This window comes from Adiantum capillus-veneris, chromosome 3, assembly GCF_014529385.1.
Source record: "Adiantum capillus-veneris isolate H3 chromosome 3, ASM1452938v2, whole genome shotgun sequence".
In the NCBI taxonomy this organism is placed as follows: Eukaryota; Viridiplantae; Streptophyta; class Polypodiopsida; order Polypodiales; family Pteridaceae; genus Adiantum; species Adiantum capillus-veneris.
The window spans coordinates 49361597-49379168 of NC_140933.1; the positions used below are offsets into that span (position 1 = coordinate 49361597).

At 44.7% G+C, this 17572-nt stretch overlaps 2 protein-coding genes across 2 annotated transcripts; one reads left to right on the forward strand and one right to left on the reverse strand.

The window, feature by feature from the left end:
- Window positions 1-4413: 4413 nt before the first annotated feature.
- On the reverse strand, window positions 4414-12087 carry LOC147460887 (uncharacterized). Its single transcript, XM_086499780.1, has 5 exons — window positions 11902-12087; window positions 8889-9090; window positions 4981-5141; window positions 4704-4758; window positions 4414-4626 (listed from the first exon to the last, which is right to left on the reverse strand). The coding sequence occupies exons 1-5, from the start codon at window positions 12085-12087 to the stop codon at window positions 4481-4483; spliced, it is 750 nt and encodes a 249-aa protein (XP_086355906.1). The 3' UTR covers window positions 4414-4480.
- On the forward strand, window positions 7138-8879 carry LOC147460888 (uncharacterized). Its single transcript, XM_086509647.1, has 2 exons — window positions 7138-8842; window positions 8875-8879. Exons 1-2 carry the CDS (start codon window positions 7336-7338, stop codon window positions 8877-8879), a joined length of 1512 nt encoding a protein of 503 aa, XP_086365773.1. The 5' UTR covers window positions 7138-7335.
- Window positions 12088-17572: the final 5485 nt, after the last annotated feature.

Genomic DNA, 17572 nt, shown 5'->3' on the forward strand with positions numbered 1-17572 from the left:
TTATACATACCAAGGATATGCTGATGGAGGTTCTCGCAGTGTTGTTCAATCGTGCCATGTGTGAGGGATTACCTGAGACCTGGAGGTTGTCTAATATTGTGCCCATCTTCAAGGCTGGTGACCCTACAGAGCCTAGGAATTACCGCACTATTATGGTTGGACACACATTGGCACAACTATATGCATCTATTCTGGAGCAACACCTGAGTAGCTGGGCAGAGGGCGAGGGTGTACGAGGAAAGGGTCAGGCCGGCTTCAGGAGGGGTTTCTCCACTCTTGATCATATTCTGACACTCAGGGCCATCATTGAGGAGGGCAGAGCACATGGGAGACGGATCTATTGTAGCTTTGTGGATTTTCGCAAAGCATTTGACATGGTACCAAGGGCTCGATTGATGCGCAGACTGCAAGAGATGGGGGTGCCCATAGAGGTAATTTGGGGGATAATGGCTTTGTACAAATCAGTGGTGGGACATGTATGCACTCCAAAATGGGTATCTGATTTAGTTCACTCTACTATTGGAGTGAAACAAGATTGCCCATTGTCTCCTACTCTATTCGGTATGTATGTGGATGAGGTGTTTGATTACATTGACAGAAAGGGTGACAGGGGTGCCCAGCTGGCAGGGACGTGGATCCCATTGTTGCTTTATGCTGATGATATTGTACTGATATCTGACTCACCAGAAGGTATGCAACGACATCTGGACGCACTACGCAGTTTTGCAGAGGATAGTGGCCTGGGTGTAAACCTAGGTAAAACAGAGGTTATAGTGTTTAACACCACACCGCAATGGGTCAGGAGATCATTACCTACTTTCAAATATGGTCAGGAGATTGTGGAGTATACAGATGCATACACTTACCTGGGTAAGTCTTCACGGGGCCAAGATTTTCTTTGAGAAGAGCAGCAGAGACTAGACTAACTAGAGCCGGTGCGGCTCTGGGAGGAATGGAGAGGATGTGTTCACAAGTTCAATTCCAGGAACCTAGGACAAAGTTATGGCTCTTTGATACTTTGGTAGCCTCTACTATGTTATATGGGGTGCAAGTTTGGGGACCTTCTATAGGCCAGGATGGGTGGAGGCGTATGGAGAAGCCCCTGGTATCTATGATCTCTCGGCTGATTAGAGCCAAGGTTTCTGTACCGCATGATATCATTCGAGCGGAATTAGTTGCCCCCCCCTATGGAGATTGAGGCGCTCACAAGATCAGTCTCCTTTGTACACAGTCTATGGGATACTACCAGAGACAGATATGCCAGGGTGGCTCTAGAGTCCTCCAGACAATTAGCTTTTAATGGGGACACATCATGCTGGTATGCTCAGATGACATCATGGTTTCAGACACATGGTTTCACCATGGATAGGTTGCCTCCTTTTCAATACTCTCTTCAGGCACCCTTGAGGTCTGTGACACGGGTAGAGATTAATAGACTCATCCGTCAGGATTTGATCCAGCTAGACACAAGAAGGACATGGATAGAGCCGTTACAAGAGTTGGGCACAAAGATGGCTTTCTATAGAGAGAATCTTCTCCACCTCACGAGGGATGGGTTTGTGATTCGACCTAGCTACATCTTTCGCATGGTTTGCGTTGTGCCATTGGCCAGATACGCACGTCCTCACATCAGCTCGAGATTGAGATTGGCAGATTCAGAGGGACACCGGCAAATAACAGAATATGCCGCTTATGCCATCTAGAGCCAGAGACAAAAATACATTACATATGTCATTGCACAGTATACTATGAGATACGAGGTCGTTTTCACTGTCTATTCAGAGAAGGTTTTGGGCCTCTATCTAGGGTCATGAGTTACGAGGATCAAAGATGTCTTGGGCTTTATCTACTTGAGTTACACAAGCATAGTGGAACCTTACTGAGGAGAGGTGAAGAGAGACATCCCCAGAGACAGATCACAAATTTCTTTACACTAGATACTGTACACCCAGAAGAACAAACAGAGGAGCAACCAGCGACGGTGGAGAGGTCTACCCGCACTACTGGCATTCTCATAGACCGAGCATTGGAGCTAGGGAGATCTAGACAACCCCGAGGGAGGAGAGGAGCTACACAATTTCGAAGGAGGCTACGGCAAAGGATTCAAGCCATACTCTTTCGTCGTCCAGAGTGCAGATGAAGATGGATCTCTACTCCCCTCCCATATTGTCTTCACATTGTACTGCTTAGTTTAGGATCCCGCAATATTTATATTTTGTTATCCTAGTTTAATTTATTTTGTTAATCTAACTTTGTATCAGATACACCGCATTGTAACTTTCTGGTCTCATAGGTCACTTTGGCCTTTTGAAGACGTTAATATAACATTTCATTTCTCTCTCTCTCTCTCTCTCTCTCTCTCTCTCTCTCTCTCTCTCTCTCTCTCTCTCTCTCTCTCTCTCTCTCTCTCTCTCTCTCTCACACATATTCTACCTCATCATCTCCATCTCTTCTACACTGTCTATGGGCTGAATTCTCTCTTTCTCTACTGTGTAATGGTAGGAGTTGTGACCTCCAATCTCTATCGCTCATCTTTGAGCTGAAAACTCTCTTTCACTCTGTTCCTTATGCTGAAATTTATGTGTGCTCTCTTCCACCACTTGGGCAATAGCCCCTGCCGGTTACAGTGGTACCAAGCCTAGCTGATTGCTCTTTTGTGTGGCAATCTGATCCAGATTTATGGCCATTTTCAGTAGCTATGGAGAACTCCAAGTTCACCGATAGCCATCAAGAAGAGGAGTATGAAGAAGTTGTAGCCATTTTCAAACATACATGCAGTTCATGTATGGCACGTTGACACATTGGCAATGCATGCATGGTAGATGGCCACACAGTGTAATAGGGAATGGCCAGAGCGGGCCCCTCTCTACTAACATATAGGTTAAATCCAACCTAATTTGAGCATATTTTAAGCTTATCGTTCAGGCCCCCATTCCCGTTCCGCTTTTCCGAGGGCCCCGTTCCGGAAACGTAATTGACTTATCCTAAGGCCGTAAAAATAATTTAGGCCTTAGGATATTGTTGTTCTAAGGACCCCATCTCATTCCTGTGCTTGCACTGACGCGCGTAATTGTCTGAGCCTGAAATCTGAGGCTACTATCTTCCCAATCAATAGGGCTTCAGGGCATTTTCTGCTAGGGTCTCCCTGAGGTGCTCTGGCCCAAACTTGGGTCCACCTGAGGCCCCATAACTGCTAGATCTATTCTGATGTGCACACAACTAATTAGATAATTCTTTTCTCGTAAATAAATTAATTATTTACAAAGTCTAACATAGTTACAAAAAGAATCAATCTTCTGATACCATGCTCGAGGAGCTTGCTTCAGGCCATAAAGAGCCTTCCGCAACTTGTAAACTTTGTTGCTCGATCCTGGAACTAAGAATCCTACATCTCCTCCTCTAAGTCAAAGCCCGACTTCACATCCATCTCAAGCATGGGCTATCGATGATGGGCTGTTCGAGCAAATATTGTCCAAATAGTTGCCACCTTATAGTCGGTGCAAAGGTCTCGTCATGGTTCACTCCCAATCTTTCAAAAAAGCCCTTGGCAACGAGGCATGCTTTGTGCTCATCCAAAGACCCATCTGATTTGTACTTCGTCTTGTAGACCCACTTGACACAAAGATAGTTACCCGGACGGAAAATCGGAATGGGGAATGGGAAACAGCAACCGGTAGGAAATGCCATTCCCTGTTTCGAACACTCACGTTTGAAACACGGAACGGGAAGCTAGATTGGGAACGGGGAACGGCCACCTGAAAATGGCCATTCCCTGTAACTATAGACAAATGACCTTCCGCTTTGGTGGTTGTGGAACCCACTCCCATGTATTACTCGGAATACCTCTCAATGGAATCAAGCTTTACTTGCATGGCCTCCTTCCACTTTGGTTGTAAAAGGGACTGTAAGAGGTTGTCTGATCTTTGCCACCAAGGAATCAAGGCATATCTGCATCATCTAGACCATCTCATAGTAGCTACATCAAGCCAATCTGGTGGAAAGTCTGAAGTAGAAGGATCTCACAATGTCTCGAATAGCCACTTGACTGGCTTGCCCCCAAAATCAGGAGCTACTGATATGTCCTCCACCGCATCCATCTCTGCTCTAATAATCTCATGCAGAATGAAGGCCTTTGCCTATATCATATGTGATGTCATCATGACCAGCCATCCCTCCATATGCTCCCAGCCATCATAGTACTCTCTGTCTGGCCACTATGCTTCCTGAGAATAAACCCAATCAAGCAGAGGCATTGATGACTCAAGTAAATTCATATCAGGCGTAGAATTGTAGAAACCCAAAAACCACGTGAACTTAGTCTCAATTATCATCCATCCTCAATTCCTAGGCATTAGTTCGTCTCTTGACCCCATCTTGACGACATGAACTCGAGCTTGTAGAATCAGCTAACGACATTTAAACCGTTTTTTATTAGAAACAATGTTTGAGGCATATGTCCATTGTTTTACAAACATATTCTTTATCGTGAAGCCTTACAAATATTTTCTTGATCATTTCTTCCTGTCATTTTCTCATTCATGGATCTTTGGACATCTGTCATTAGCTTTTCATCATCAACATCCATCCCAGTGACATCATCTTGAGACACCTGTTTCTGAAACTCTTCTATAGACAAGAGAAAAAATTGTAATTGACTGACAGTGTGCATCAGAATTAACATTTATGAGTAAAATGCAAACTACCTTCTTTCTCTAAGGGTAAACTTGTCACAGACTTGATCTGTATGATTTCTCCAAGCTGGAGCAAGTTCATGTTATGAGTTAAACGGATAATCCAATGTGCTACATCCAAACTAGAGAAAGTTTCTCTCTGTCAAGATGTACTGATGATAAACCAAGCAAACACAACTTAAAATGCTTTTAATGAACTTCCCAATACACAAAAAATGCTAAGCTATGCATATGTGATGTCTAGAACAGGAAATGCACATCCGAATGCAAATGTTAAAAGCATACACACCTGCACTTCTGGCATTATTTCTCCTTCGCCAAAATTTATTTCTTGGTCATTGGCATCAAAATTTTGAAAACAAGGGGTTACCGATTTCCTTTTCCTAGTGGGCTGTTGATCAATTGAGGAAGGATTATCTACATGCTTCCGTCTTAGATTCATTCCAACAACTGGACCAAACCATAACTGAAGGAATTTTAGATAAACGTCCTTAATAGCTCTGAAACATGGTTCATTTGTGAAAAAAAGGGAGTCTGAAATTGAGGAGGTCGATGCCAGCAGTACTCATATAGTTGCTTAAAATACATTCTGTAGTGACAATACCCTCAGTAGGCATGATAGCAAAAAGAATTTGTGGTGCTTTTCTTGGAACACACTTAGTTTTCCAGATTTACATAGTTGTAGGTTAGAAAATTGAACTTTCACTTCCTTGGGTGCCGCTGTATGCTTGTCCGCTCAATATCTGGCATGAGCTAGTATGTCCCTGCTTGTGCACCTATTCCATGAGGTGGTGCTATCTTGAGCATCCCAACCACTTAAAGAAGGGGCATCAGTCTCAGAGCCTGCAGCTCACTGATGCGAGGGAATTTCTCATAAGTTTCACATGCACTCTACACCGGTGATTGTGACCATGTGCCAAATAAACGTGTCACTGCTGGCTCAGGTTAGTCTACAAAACCCAATGAGATCTTAATCTAGCACTATGTAAGAAAATGTGCTGGACCTGAATAGCCATCGACTCATAGCTCCCCCCCCCCCCCCCCTTTCCCTCCCTCCCGAGAGGATGGCGACTATTGGCCGGGTCGCATAGGTCATATTTTGGCCTTCCGAGGACAATAAAAAATCATCATCATCATCATCACCTCCCCCTCCCCCCCCCCCCCCCCTCTCTCTCTCTCTCTCTCATGAGTTCTCCACCTCATGATACGCTCTCTTCTCCAGCTTCTCTACGCTCACCACACACGAGGTACCAGCACGCATTTTGCAACCCGAACAACAGCAAAGCAGCTCTCACCACCAGGCCCAAATAGGGTGCGTCGACCAGCAGCAGACCAACGACTATGCAGCACGCCCTCGCAGCAGAAGCAAAGGAAGGGGGACTCGCACAGATTTAGGGTTTGCAAGAATAGAGACTAGGTCGTACACAGTGGCGGAGAGAGCACAGTAGACTATCTGTTGAGCTCTACCCAGACAGCAGAGCTTATACACTCCTTCAACGTTGCACGCACACCGATAGGGGCGGATCATACTTATCTCACATTCTCCCTTTTTGCTACACAGCTTGCCGACCCCCCCGCCTCCCCCCCTCACACTTACACTACCATTTCTTTCACTCATGAGCTCACTCCTGTTTATATACATCACCTGCATGAGCACCTTATACACTTAGACCCCACAGCCCCTATGGACACACTCACCACACACATTACATCCATCTTACACGAGTCAGCCACTCAAAGTTTCCCACATCGCATACACACACACCCTCCACGCACTGGCACTATGCCACAAAACAGGTGGTACGACGACAAATGTCGAGATCTACACAGACACCTACATATACTGGAGATCAGAGGGGAGATTACACATCGCCAGGCTCAGCGCAAGATGCAGACACTTACCCGTCGTAAAAGACGGGAGTGGGAGGAGCACCAGTATTGGGACATCTATCATTTACTCATGAGCAAGAACAGTGCTGAGGCATGGCGTCGGATCAGACCTCCCAGGCCATCCACTCCTATTCAGGACCCAGCGGCATGGCACAGATATGCCGAAAGCTTATACGAGATCCCAGGACAGCCACCCATACCTACGCCATCGGCTACCCGACCCACATCATCTACTTTCTTCACCACCCACATGGTGAAGAAAGCTATATCCCACCTACAGCATGGGAGGGCTAGAGATCAGGCAGGCCTACAGGCAGAGCATCTTATATATGGCTGTGATGCATTGGCACCACTCATTGCCCACCTCTTCAACCGCGCGCTTTCAGAGGGATTCCCAGAGTCGTGGACAGCGCACACCATCGTGCCTATCCACAAATCTGGGGATGCCATGGATCCTAGCACATATCGCACTATCATGATTGGTCCTATACTGACCAAACTATATGGCGCGGTTTTAGAGGAGGAGCTCAGTTCTCTAGCAAAGGGAGAGGGCATGAGGACACCAGGACAGGCAGGCTTCCGCCGAGCTTTCTCTACTATTGATCATATCTTCACCCTTCGTTGTCTGATCGACCAGACACGGGTGAGGAAGAGGAGATTATATTGCTGCTTCGTTGACTTCCGCAAAGCATTTGACACAGTACCTAGAGAGAGACTTTTCCGATGTCTGGCTGCGCTTGGGATTGGAGAGGAGATGGCATGGGGGATCTATGCATTGTATGAGCATGTATCTGGCAGAGTGAGATGCCCGAGTGGATTATCTGACACCCTTGTGAGCACCATTGGTGTGAAACAAGGTTGCCCCCTATCACCTACACTCTTTGGTCTATACATTGACGAGATTGTAGACTTCATCTTGCACAGGGGTGGAGAGGGTGTGGATATTGCAGGGACTACTGTACACATACTCTTATATGCAGATGATATTGTCCTGATGTCAGAGACGGCAGAGGGACTACAACTACATTTGCAGGCCCTGGATGATTTCTGCTCACAGAGAGGACTCACGGTGAACCTTGGCAAGACCAAGGTTCTCATATTTCATACATCGGCTCAGATTCGCCAACAGAGTAGATTTACAGTAGCTGGAGGGGATATAGAAGTGACAGGCTCATATGTATATCTGGGGGTTACATTCACCGCAGCATCAAGGACCTTCTCCATGACACAGGCAGCCAGAGATAGACTTACCAGAGGATACGCATCACTAGCTCTGATGGAGAGACAGTGCCACCAGGCCCACTTCCAGGAGCCCCGGACGAAGGGGTGGCTCTTTGACACACTGGTCACACCTGCACTCATGCATGCCTCGGCCATTTGGGGACCGGGACTGGCAGACTCCGTATGGACACAGATAGAGAGGCCACAGATTATTATGATCTCCAGGATGATTCGCAGCAAGCCATCAGTTCCACACGACATTATTAGAGCTGAGCTGGCTGCACCACCGATGTTGGTAGAGGCACTCTTTCAGACTGTTTGCCTTCTTCGCAGATTCAAAGATATGGATCTAGATAGGATCTCTCATAGAGCCTTCATTGCATCTAGAGAGATGGCACAGGCAGGGGACACTAGCTCATGGTATGCCCAGACAAGAGATTGGCTAGCTCAACACGGTTTTGATATTGATAGACTACCACCACTCCAGTATGACACCCAGGCCCCGACCTATACCCTCTCACGCTCTGAGCGGAATAGGGTCATCAGACAGGAGATATGGCATACATATATTCAGAGGACATGGCGCAGGCCCACAGACACCCTACCTCCTAAAATGCTATATTACTATGAGCATTTTCTGAGGTTCTCAGAGCAGGGATTCATTGAGATTCCATCATACATGCAAGAGTACATGCCACACCGACTTCGGGTCAACATTGGCCAGCTACGAGTGTCATCACATCAGCTAGAGATTGAGAGTGGCAGAGCCAGAGGCATACCACGAGAGGAGCGTACATGCCGGATTTGCCAGACGGAGGTGGAGAGTGAGGAGCATTTTGTCATGAGATGCCCAGCATATACAGAGCTGAGAGAGAGATATGGCATTGGAGACTCATTACAGCAGCATATGATAGGCCGAGAGCAGAGGAGGTTTGGCCAGTTCCTGGTTGCGGCTTTAGAGGTTCGAGAGCAGTTGTTACAGCCACGCCAAAGTCAGGATAGCAGGACACAGACTACCATCACACAGTTTTTTCGACAAGGTGGACCAGACCCCCCCACACTACCTACACAGAGTAGAGGGCTTACCCTTCTCCAGGCAGAGTCTCAGAGGGCACGTCGGAGACCGAGGCTCCCAGGATACAGGACACATGGGTGTCACCAGAGGAGATCTCGAGGATACTAACCTTACACCATCAGTATCTAGAGCAGAGTCATGTACCAGCACCAGGAGATCCAGCATTCCAGAGATACCTGAGCAGGCCACCACCGATGTGCCACATTCTCTACCCTACATATGTTGCTTGTTTTTAGATACCCTCCCTATCATCTCATGGTGGTATCACCTTGCAGCCCCTAGTTGAGCCTGATGATGCGTGAGCACACCTCGACACGAGGACCCACACTATACATTGTACACCACATGCACCACCCTACCACACCCTCTTGCATAGTATAGGCTCATTTCAGTTTGTACACTTTTTTTATTTTCCGATGCCTAGAGCATCAACACATGTATATGATATTGTCTCATAGGTCGAGTTCGGCCTTTCGAAGACGTTAATAAAGCTTTCTTTCTTTCTTTATTTCTCTCTCTCTCTCTCTCTCTCTCTCTCTCTCTCTCTCTCTCTCTCTCTCTCTCTCTCTCTCTCTCTCTCTCTCTCTCTCTCTCTCTCTCTCTCTCTAGACCCCACCATTTGCACCAAATCAGAGGCATCATCGCTCGACATCGGAGACGAGTGCCACCTTTCAGCGGCCTCTCTATACTGGATCTACCCATCTCGGATATCTTGGGATAGAGGACAGGGAGATAGAAGTTGATGGTCAGATTTGGATGGGATCAGTCATGTATTTGTACATATTCTCAGTTTTAGCTTAGTTTTAGCTTTGTAGACTCAAACATCACTATGATGTTGAGTAGATCTTTTTTCTGTTTCAGTAGACGAGAGATGTATTACCAGATGTATAGTTTCTTGTCTCATGGGCCATTTTGGCTCTTTCGAGACGTTAATATATCTTTCTTTCTTTCTTTCTTCTCTCTCTCAGAGGGTGCTTGAGGATGGACCAACCAATCGATGTCGGGGAAAATTGCTTTCTACAAGGGAGGGAGAGTAGTGGTGTTGGAAAAACGCAACGCATGACGGTGAGAGACCTATAGGACCAACCTTAAAATGGCAGCATGGAATTGTAACGGATGAATGAAGCTAGATGTAGGCGCATTTGAGGATAGCTTTAAGGGAAGAGACATTATTTTTTACTCGGAAACGCATCAGACTCTTGGTGGCACATTACCTAGAGTGACTGCATACCATTGGGAGACTACTTGTAGGCAGGAAGAGAGATCAACGCATAGAGGACGGGGGTCAAGAGGTGTGGCAGTCCTATCCAGGGAGGAGCTGCAACCCCTCATTTGTAATGTTCGGAGGGATGAACAAGCCAGATATATGTGCGTCAGAGTGAGAGCACTCTACATTGCAATATGCTATTTTGCCCCCAGCACACCTCATTATGTATCGACCAAGGGGGAGTCACCCTACATGATATTGGATGAGGACATATAGGAGTTCTCTAGGGATGGAGATGTAATTCATTTGGGAGACTTCAATGCCAGGACGGGCCAGTCTCAGACAGCTTTGTACGATACCTCAAAGGAAATGTTGAGAGAATTGGATATCAATGATATGGAATTGGCGAGACATTCGCAAGATGAAGAGCACACTGGATATGGGGGTTATTTGACAGATTTGGGGACTGTACATGGACTGGCCATCTTGAATGGCCTCCAAAGATTTCCAACGTCGAGTGGGTTCACTTATTTTCCTCATAGACATGGGGCCAGCACAGTGGATTATGTTTTGGCTCAGCCCAGTTTCATACCCTCTATTCAAGACTTTACAGTCAGCCCAGGCTTATTGGGATAGCAATAGGTCATGCTCTCCTCATTTTACCATCTCATTCCAATTCAGCACAGCTCGACTGGCACAGACACCTACGCATACCCGATACACTTTTACTTCAGAGACTCATTCTATCTACATAGATGGTATCTAGAGACGCTTATGCACAGAGGATCCAAGGAGACCTTTAGAGGGTCTCACTTATGTATTGACAGAGACACTACAGGATGCAACAGCATAGGCATGCCCACACACTAAGCCTGGGCAGCGACGACGTTCTGGGAGCACACCCCAAAATAGCTGGTATGATGAGGAGTGCAGAGTGACGAGAACCCGACTTCAGAAGGAGGTACTTCTAGGAGTCATTACTCACAAGCAATCACCGATTGCTTCTATAAACCTTGCGAAAACTGACCGTGCGGCGAGGAACTGTTGTGGGAAGGTGAGATCTGCGAGGTTCAAGACTTGATCTACGATGTCTAAAGGCTGAAAACTGAAAACGCTGATGGTTCTTGATAGTCCGTCACGGTGAATCTGCAAAACGCCGGGGCTGATCTGCAAACCAAAAACGCTAGGGCTGAAATTCTGTTGTTGTCGCCGGTTGCTCTGCAAAATGCAAAACGCTAGGCTGATCTGAGGTTCTGTTGTCACCGGAATCTGCAAAAGCAAATCGCTGGCTGATCTGGTGTTGAAAACGCTAGGTATTGGCTCTGCTCCAAAAACGCTAGGTCTCTTGGGGGGGGTTCTGCTGAGAAGGTGCCTGTTGAGCGTGGAGCTCCTGCTGCCTCTTCTGCCATTTAGTGCTAGTCTAGGTTTGCTTATATACAAACTTACTCAATTTGCCCTACCTACTTTCCAACAAAAGTCACTAAAAAACAATAAGTGAAAAATGTCAAAAATAGGTAAAATAGGCTAAATGCACTGGAAAATTCCCCTGAAGGATTCGGATGGATTCTGATGGGAATGCTTATGATCATGCTGTGTGCAACCAGAGGATATGCATCTACACTAAGTGACTGGGCATGCATGGTCTACGAATAGACTCACAAAAGTGCCAGATCACTTCTAAATCTAGACTGACTGGACTGATTGAACCCTACTCATGCTGTAGCTTGTCCACGGACACATAGGGTTGGATGTGTCACGTGACACCCTATGTTTTGTAACCATACCACATTAGACTCTAGTGTCAAGTCTAGGGATACCTTAAAATCCATAAAAGGATCCATCAGGGACTGCTGCAGTTTTGCTCTGCTGAGAGGAGTCTCTACAACCACCTCTTCTTCTCCTGAAGCTTCTTCCTCCTCAGGCCTGCTGATGTCGATAGTCGGCACTTGTCCCTTGCGACGCAATCTTCTCGGTGGTTCATCTTGCTCCAACTCGGGCTGCATGGCAGTGGTAGACTTCCCTCTCACCATGGCTGGAGGTATGTGTAGGGTGGGTGTGTACTTGAAGAAGCCTGGCGACAACATAAGGCAAGGTAGAGTTCGACAGAGGTAATGGCTCACACCTTTGTATGGCGCACCTCGCTTTCCACTCACGACTAATAGTACTCGCTACGCTATGATTTCACCTAATGAAGAATCATCCCGCATTTCAATGTAAATTTTCAAATCTCCCTTAAAATTCAAACCCAGAAAAATCTGATCAGCATAATTCCAACTTCAGGTATTCCGAAAATCCGACTTGACCACTCTGAACATTGATCCCTCTGTCCTGTTATTAAACTGTTGTGCATTGTACAATTAACCTCAACACTATTGTTGGTCATCCCCTTTTGAAATTGAGGAGCTCCAAACCTTGTACCTAGACTGCTTGCTGCAAACTCTGTTGGTTAAATCAATCCTGCTAATGGCCATTCCAAATGGATGGTTTTCCTTGGAATTTCTTTAATTTGAAACCATTAACAGGTTTCTCAACTCTGGTACCAAAAACATCAGCAACTATGAATGTTCCCTATCCCAAATCCTGGACAATCTTATATGGACCAATATATCTCAAAAGTTAACTTGCCTGGATGTGGCCCTAATCTGGAGTTATACAACATTACCCAATCTCCAACTTGGAAAACTTTAAACTTAACATTCATACTCACCCAAGCTTTCCTCCTTCTCTAAACCACTTCAAATATATATAAACTAATCAACATGTCCTCTTCTAATTGCATCAAATATTTGCTCCTGTACCTGATGGACAATTTTGGACTCGTTTTTTATGCAATTACTCTAAGGCTTGGAACCACAAATTCCATAGGGACCACAGCTTCTAGACCATACACCAATTTGAATAGAGTCATACTTGTGGTGACCTTAAAAGTTGTCCTAAAGGACCACAATGCTAAATCAAGCTTCTGATCCCAATTCTTCTTGTTGTCTTGAACAATTTTCTTCAATATCTTCACCAAGGTCTTATTTGTGCTTTCAGCCTATCCATTAGCTTAACGATGATAACGTTGTGGACTTTTTGAGCATAATCATATGAGTTTTTGTTAATTAAGCAATCATCTCATTTAGAAAATGGCTTCCTCTATCACTCACCAACTCCACACGACATCCAAACCTAGTCATGTTGTTATGATAGAGAAATCTGGCTACACTTTGAGCTTTATTGTCTTTGAGAGCAACAGCTTCAACCCACTTAGTACAATAATCTGTGGCCACCAGAATGTATTTACATTCTTTACTAGTAGTAGGCTTGACACGTCCAACAAAGTCCATTCCCCACTTTTGAAAAGGTTCTAGAGGTAATATAGGATGATTAAACATTCTCTCCCCAAAATTTGGCTGACCCAACCTCTGACAAATCACACAACTTCTAGCATGCTCATGTGCATCCTTCAATACAGTGGGCTACCACAATCTAGCTTGCAACACTTTCTTACCTGTTATATCACCTGAAAAAATGTCCTGCTATTCCTGAATGAGCTTCTTGCAAAACAGCCTTTTGTTCAAAATCTGGAACACACCTTCTAATGACTTGATCAATCCCTTTCTTGTATAATGCTCCTGCTATCACCAAAAATGGTCTACTTTTTAAAGCAAACTTCCTCCTCTCGTCACCTGAAAATTCCATGGCATTGTACCATCTGTCAAAAATGTTAACATCTGATCATACCATGATTCAGAGACAGTTGACACGTGACACATCCCAACCCTATGTGTCTGTGGACAAGCTACACCACAGCAGGGTTCAGTCAGTCCAATCAATTTAGATTAGCAGTGATCTGGCACTTTTGTGAGTCTACTCGTAGACCGTGCATGCCCAGTCACTTAGCATAGATGCATATCCTCCGGTTGCACACAGCATGATCATCGGAATTCCCATCAGAATCCATTAGTATCAGTTAGGGGAATTTTTCAGTGCATTTAGCCTATTTTCCTATTTATTGGTTATTTTCACTTATTATTTTTAAGTTACTTTCCAGCAAAAGTAGGTAGGGCAATTTTGCTAAGTTAATATATAAGCAAACCCAAGTTAGCACTTTTTGGTAGAAGAGGCAGCAGGAGCTTCCCGCTCAACAGGCAACTTCTCAGCAGTTAAAAAAAAAAAAAAAAAACCCCAGCAGTAGACCCTCGCCATCCTTCCACTTCCCTTGGCGTTTTTCATCTCCAGTAGCTATCGCCATCATTCCCCTGTGCTTGGCGTTTTCCCCATTACCAACAGCAGCAGCAGAATTTACTAAGGCTAGAGAACCCTTGCAAATCCTCAGCGATTTCAGCCCAAGGCCCAGCGTTTTTGGTTCTTTGACCCAGATTTGCCTGGCGTTTTTGGCAAGAGATAAGATCAGCCAGCGTTTTTGTTTCCAGCCCTAAACTGCATCAAACCACAGCATTTTCAGCCCTATACACAATAGCAGATTAGCCCCCAAGATGGTTGCAGATGTTCCCCCATTTTCAGCCATAAAAACGCAGCCAAAACAGTCATTTTCAGCCACCGAAACAGTCCCCGAATTCAGCGATTAGAAGATCTCAGATTTCAGCCATCAAGTCATCGTCGTCATCGGCATAGTCCAAGTTGCATCAGTCCATTGCATACGCATTGTACACCTTTGTGCAATCAAAGTAGACCACTCTCGCCGACGAGAGTGGGGCCTTCGGAGGAGGGTTTTACAACCTCTCGGGTGTCGTATCTCTTCTCTCTCCTTCTCTCAGTCTCATTCACTTGCACGCACAATATCCACTCACTTTGTTCGTGACCACAACACTCTACAAGACGGAAAGCTCTCTCTTTCCTTAAAGAACTAAAAGGAACCTTGAGCAATAAAGATCACTAATCTTGAGAAAATACAACATTCATTCCGCACCTTACAACAATATTCTGAACTTCAAACAAATCAGCATCAGTTAGATCATCTTGGACACCTGTTGGTTCCTCACGAGTATCAATTCTACTTAAATAATCAGCTATGGTGTACTCTTTGCCAGGAGTATAAACAATTACAAAGTCAAATTCCTGTAACATTAGCATCCATCTAGCTAATCTTCCAGTCAGCAATGGCTTCTTGATCAAGTAAAGCAATGCATGATGATCCACATGAAAAATAACTCTGTTGCTCAGCAAATAATGTCTGAATTTGGTTAAACCATATACCATGCCAAGAGCTTCTCTTTCTGTCACAGCATAATTCCTTTCAGCTGATGTTAACACCCTACTAGCGTAGTAGAGAGGTCTGAACCATCCCCTAACTTTTTCCTACATGAGGACAGCACCAATAGCCATATCCGATGCATCAATAAATACATGGAAAGGTAATGACCAATCTGGAGGTTGTAATATTGGTTCTATTAACAACATCTTTTTTAACATCTGAAATGAGCTCTCCTGAGGTTCTACCCATATAAAAGGTACACTCTTCTTTGTTAGATGAGTAAGAGGTAGACAAACATTTGCCAAATGTTTGACATATCTAGCATGCATTTCGCCTGACCAACAAACCTGCTAACATCCTTTACATTCTCTAGGGCTTTTGCTCTTTTAATAACTTCAATCTTCTTCTCATCAATGGACATCCCTTCATGAGAAACCACATGCCCTAAAAGTACTCCACTTCTCATAGCATTAACACTTTTAAAAGAATTAAGGCACATTCTAAATTGTCTACACCTTTCAAAACATAACTTCAAATGCTGTAGATGTAGTTCTTTCTTTCCAAATACTGAAAACTCATCCACAAAAACTCTCATGAAATCCTACAAATAAGGTTCAAATGTGTTGTATGCTGTAAAATTAAATGATGGTCCATTTTTTAGTCCAAAATTCATAACTATAAATGCAAAAGCACCCCACTCTGCTATAAAAGTTGTTTTGTGTTGATCTTTTTCAGCCACTTGGATCTGATTGTACCCTGAAAAACCAAAGCTCTATATTTCTTTGCTTGCTACAGCATCACAAAATGGCATTGGAAAAGGATCTGTAATAGTGGCTGCATTCAACTTTCTGTAATCAACACAAACTCTGATTTTTCCATTTTTCTTGGGCACCACAATGATTGGTGACAACCATGTAACCTTATGAATTGGTTTGATAAACCCAACCGCTAATAGCTTATCAATCTGCTGCTTTACCTGTTCTGCAAAGTTTGGATTCATTCTATACCTTTGTTGCAAAATCGGAATTGCATCCTCCTTAAGATTAATGTGATGCTGATGTAAACCAGGATCTATACCTTTCACTTCAAAATAGTCCCATGTTAAAACATCTTTGTGCTCCTTCAACAACTGAAACAACTCGTGCAAAAAATTCCCATCTATATGAATACTGAGCTTGACAATTTTGGGATCCTCTTTTGTACCCAAATTGAGATCCTTTAACTCATCTTGCTCGACCTTGGCGGATCCTCCACATCTTTTATTGTAAATCTTTTCAGCCAACTCTCTTGCCTCCTTTTCCTCTATCTGTAAGGCTTCCTTGGATTGGAGGTATCACCTCTCTCCATCTTCAACACAACAAAATTCACCTGAAACTGAATTCCTGCAATATAAATAGATTGTTGTCTCAATATTCCTGATGGTTGAACTCTCCTCTGATCTGCCATCTTCACCTGAAATGGTGCTGGTTGCAATTCTCCCAACTTCATTTTATAATACACAAACTCGGCCAAAATGTTGACTCCAAATCCTCCATCCAATAATACTTCATCAAACAAAGTGTTGTGAAACACCACTTTTATAACAGGAACTACAAAGTCGACATCTGCTGGATCAACTTTGTTCACTACGGGCTGCAGGAAACAGGGGAAGAGGCTCACACCGGCGTTGCCTTGAGGGATCTAGTTGTTCCTGTCGGTCTTTCAATATGCGCAAAGGTGGGGAAGTCGGCGCTGATTGTGATGATGCTTGCAAACGCCTGCATTTCAAAATGCCGGCGACAACATAACTCAATGGCGCTCCAGTGGAAGAAGCAAGGGGCATGTGGCAGTGATGTTCCCTAGCGTTTTAGAACGCTACTTGAGGAGGGAGAAGAAAGAAAAATGCCATTAGCAGAGGGAATGGACGTCGCGAGCAGAGGGGAGCATTTCTTCTCTTCATGGATGATCTCCTCTCTGGGCCGCCTTGCTCACCCAAGGTCATGGAGCACACGGCTCTAATACCATGTCAAAGTCAACGATGCGGAAGCGTATAGACCAAGGGGAGAAAGCAAGAGAGAGAGAGAGAGAGAGAGAGAGAGAGAGAGAGAGAGAGATTGCGAACCAACCAACCTTAGCAATAAACACAATGAGGGTTGAGGGTTGCTTATATAGCAACCACAGTAAATTGCCCTACCCAGACTTCGACAAATAAGTAAAATAAATACCTAAAAGCCAAACTAAATAATGGGATCACATTGGGCAGTTCACTTGAGATGCCAAAACTCTAACAATGTTGACTATGGAATATT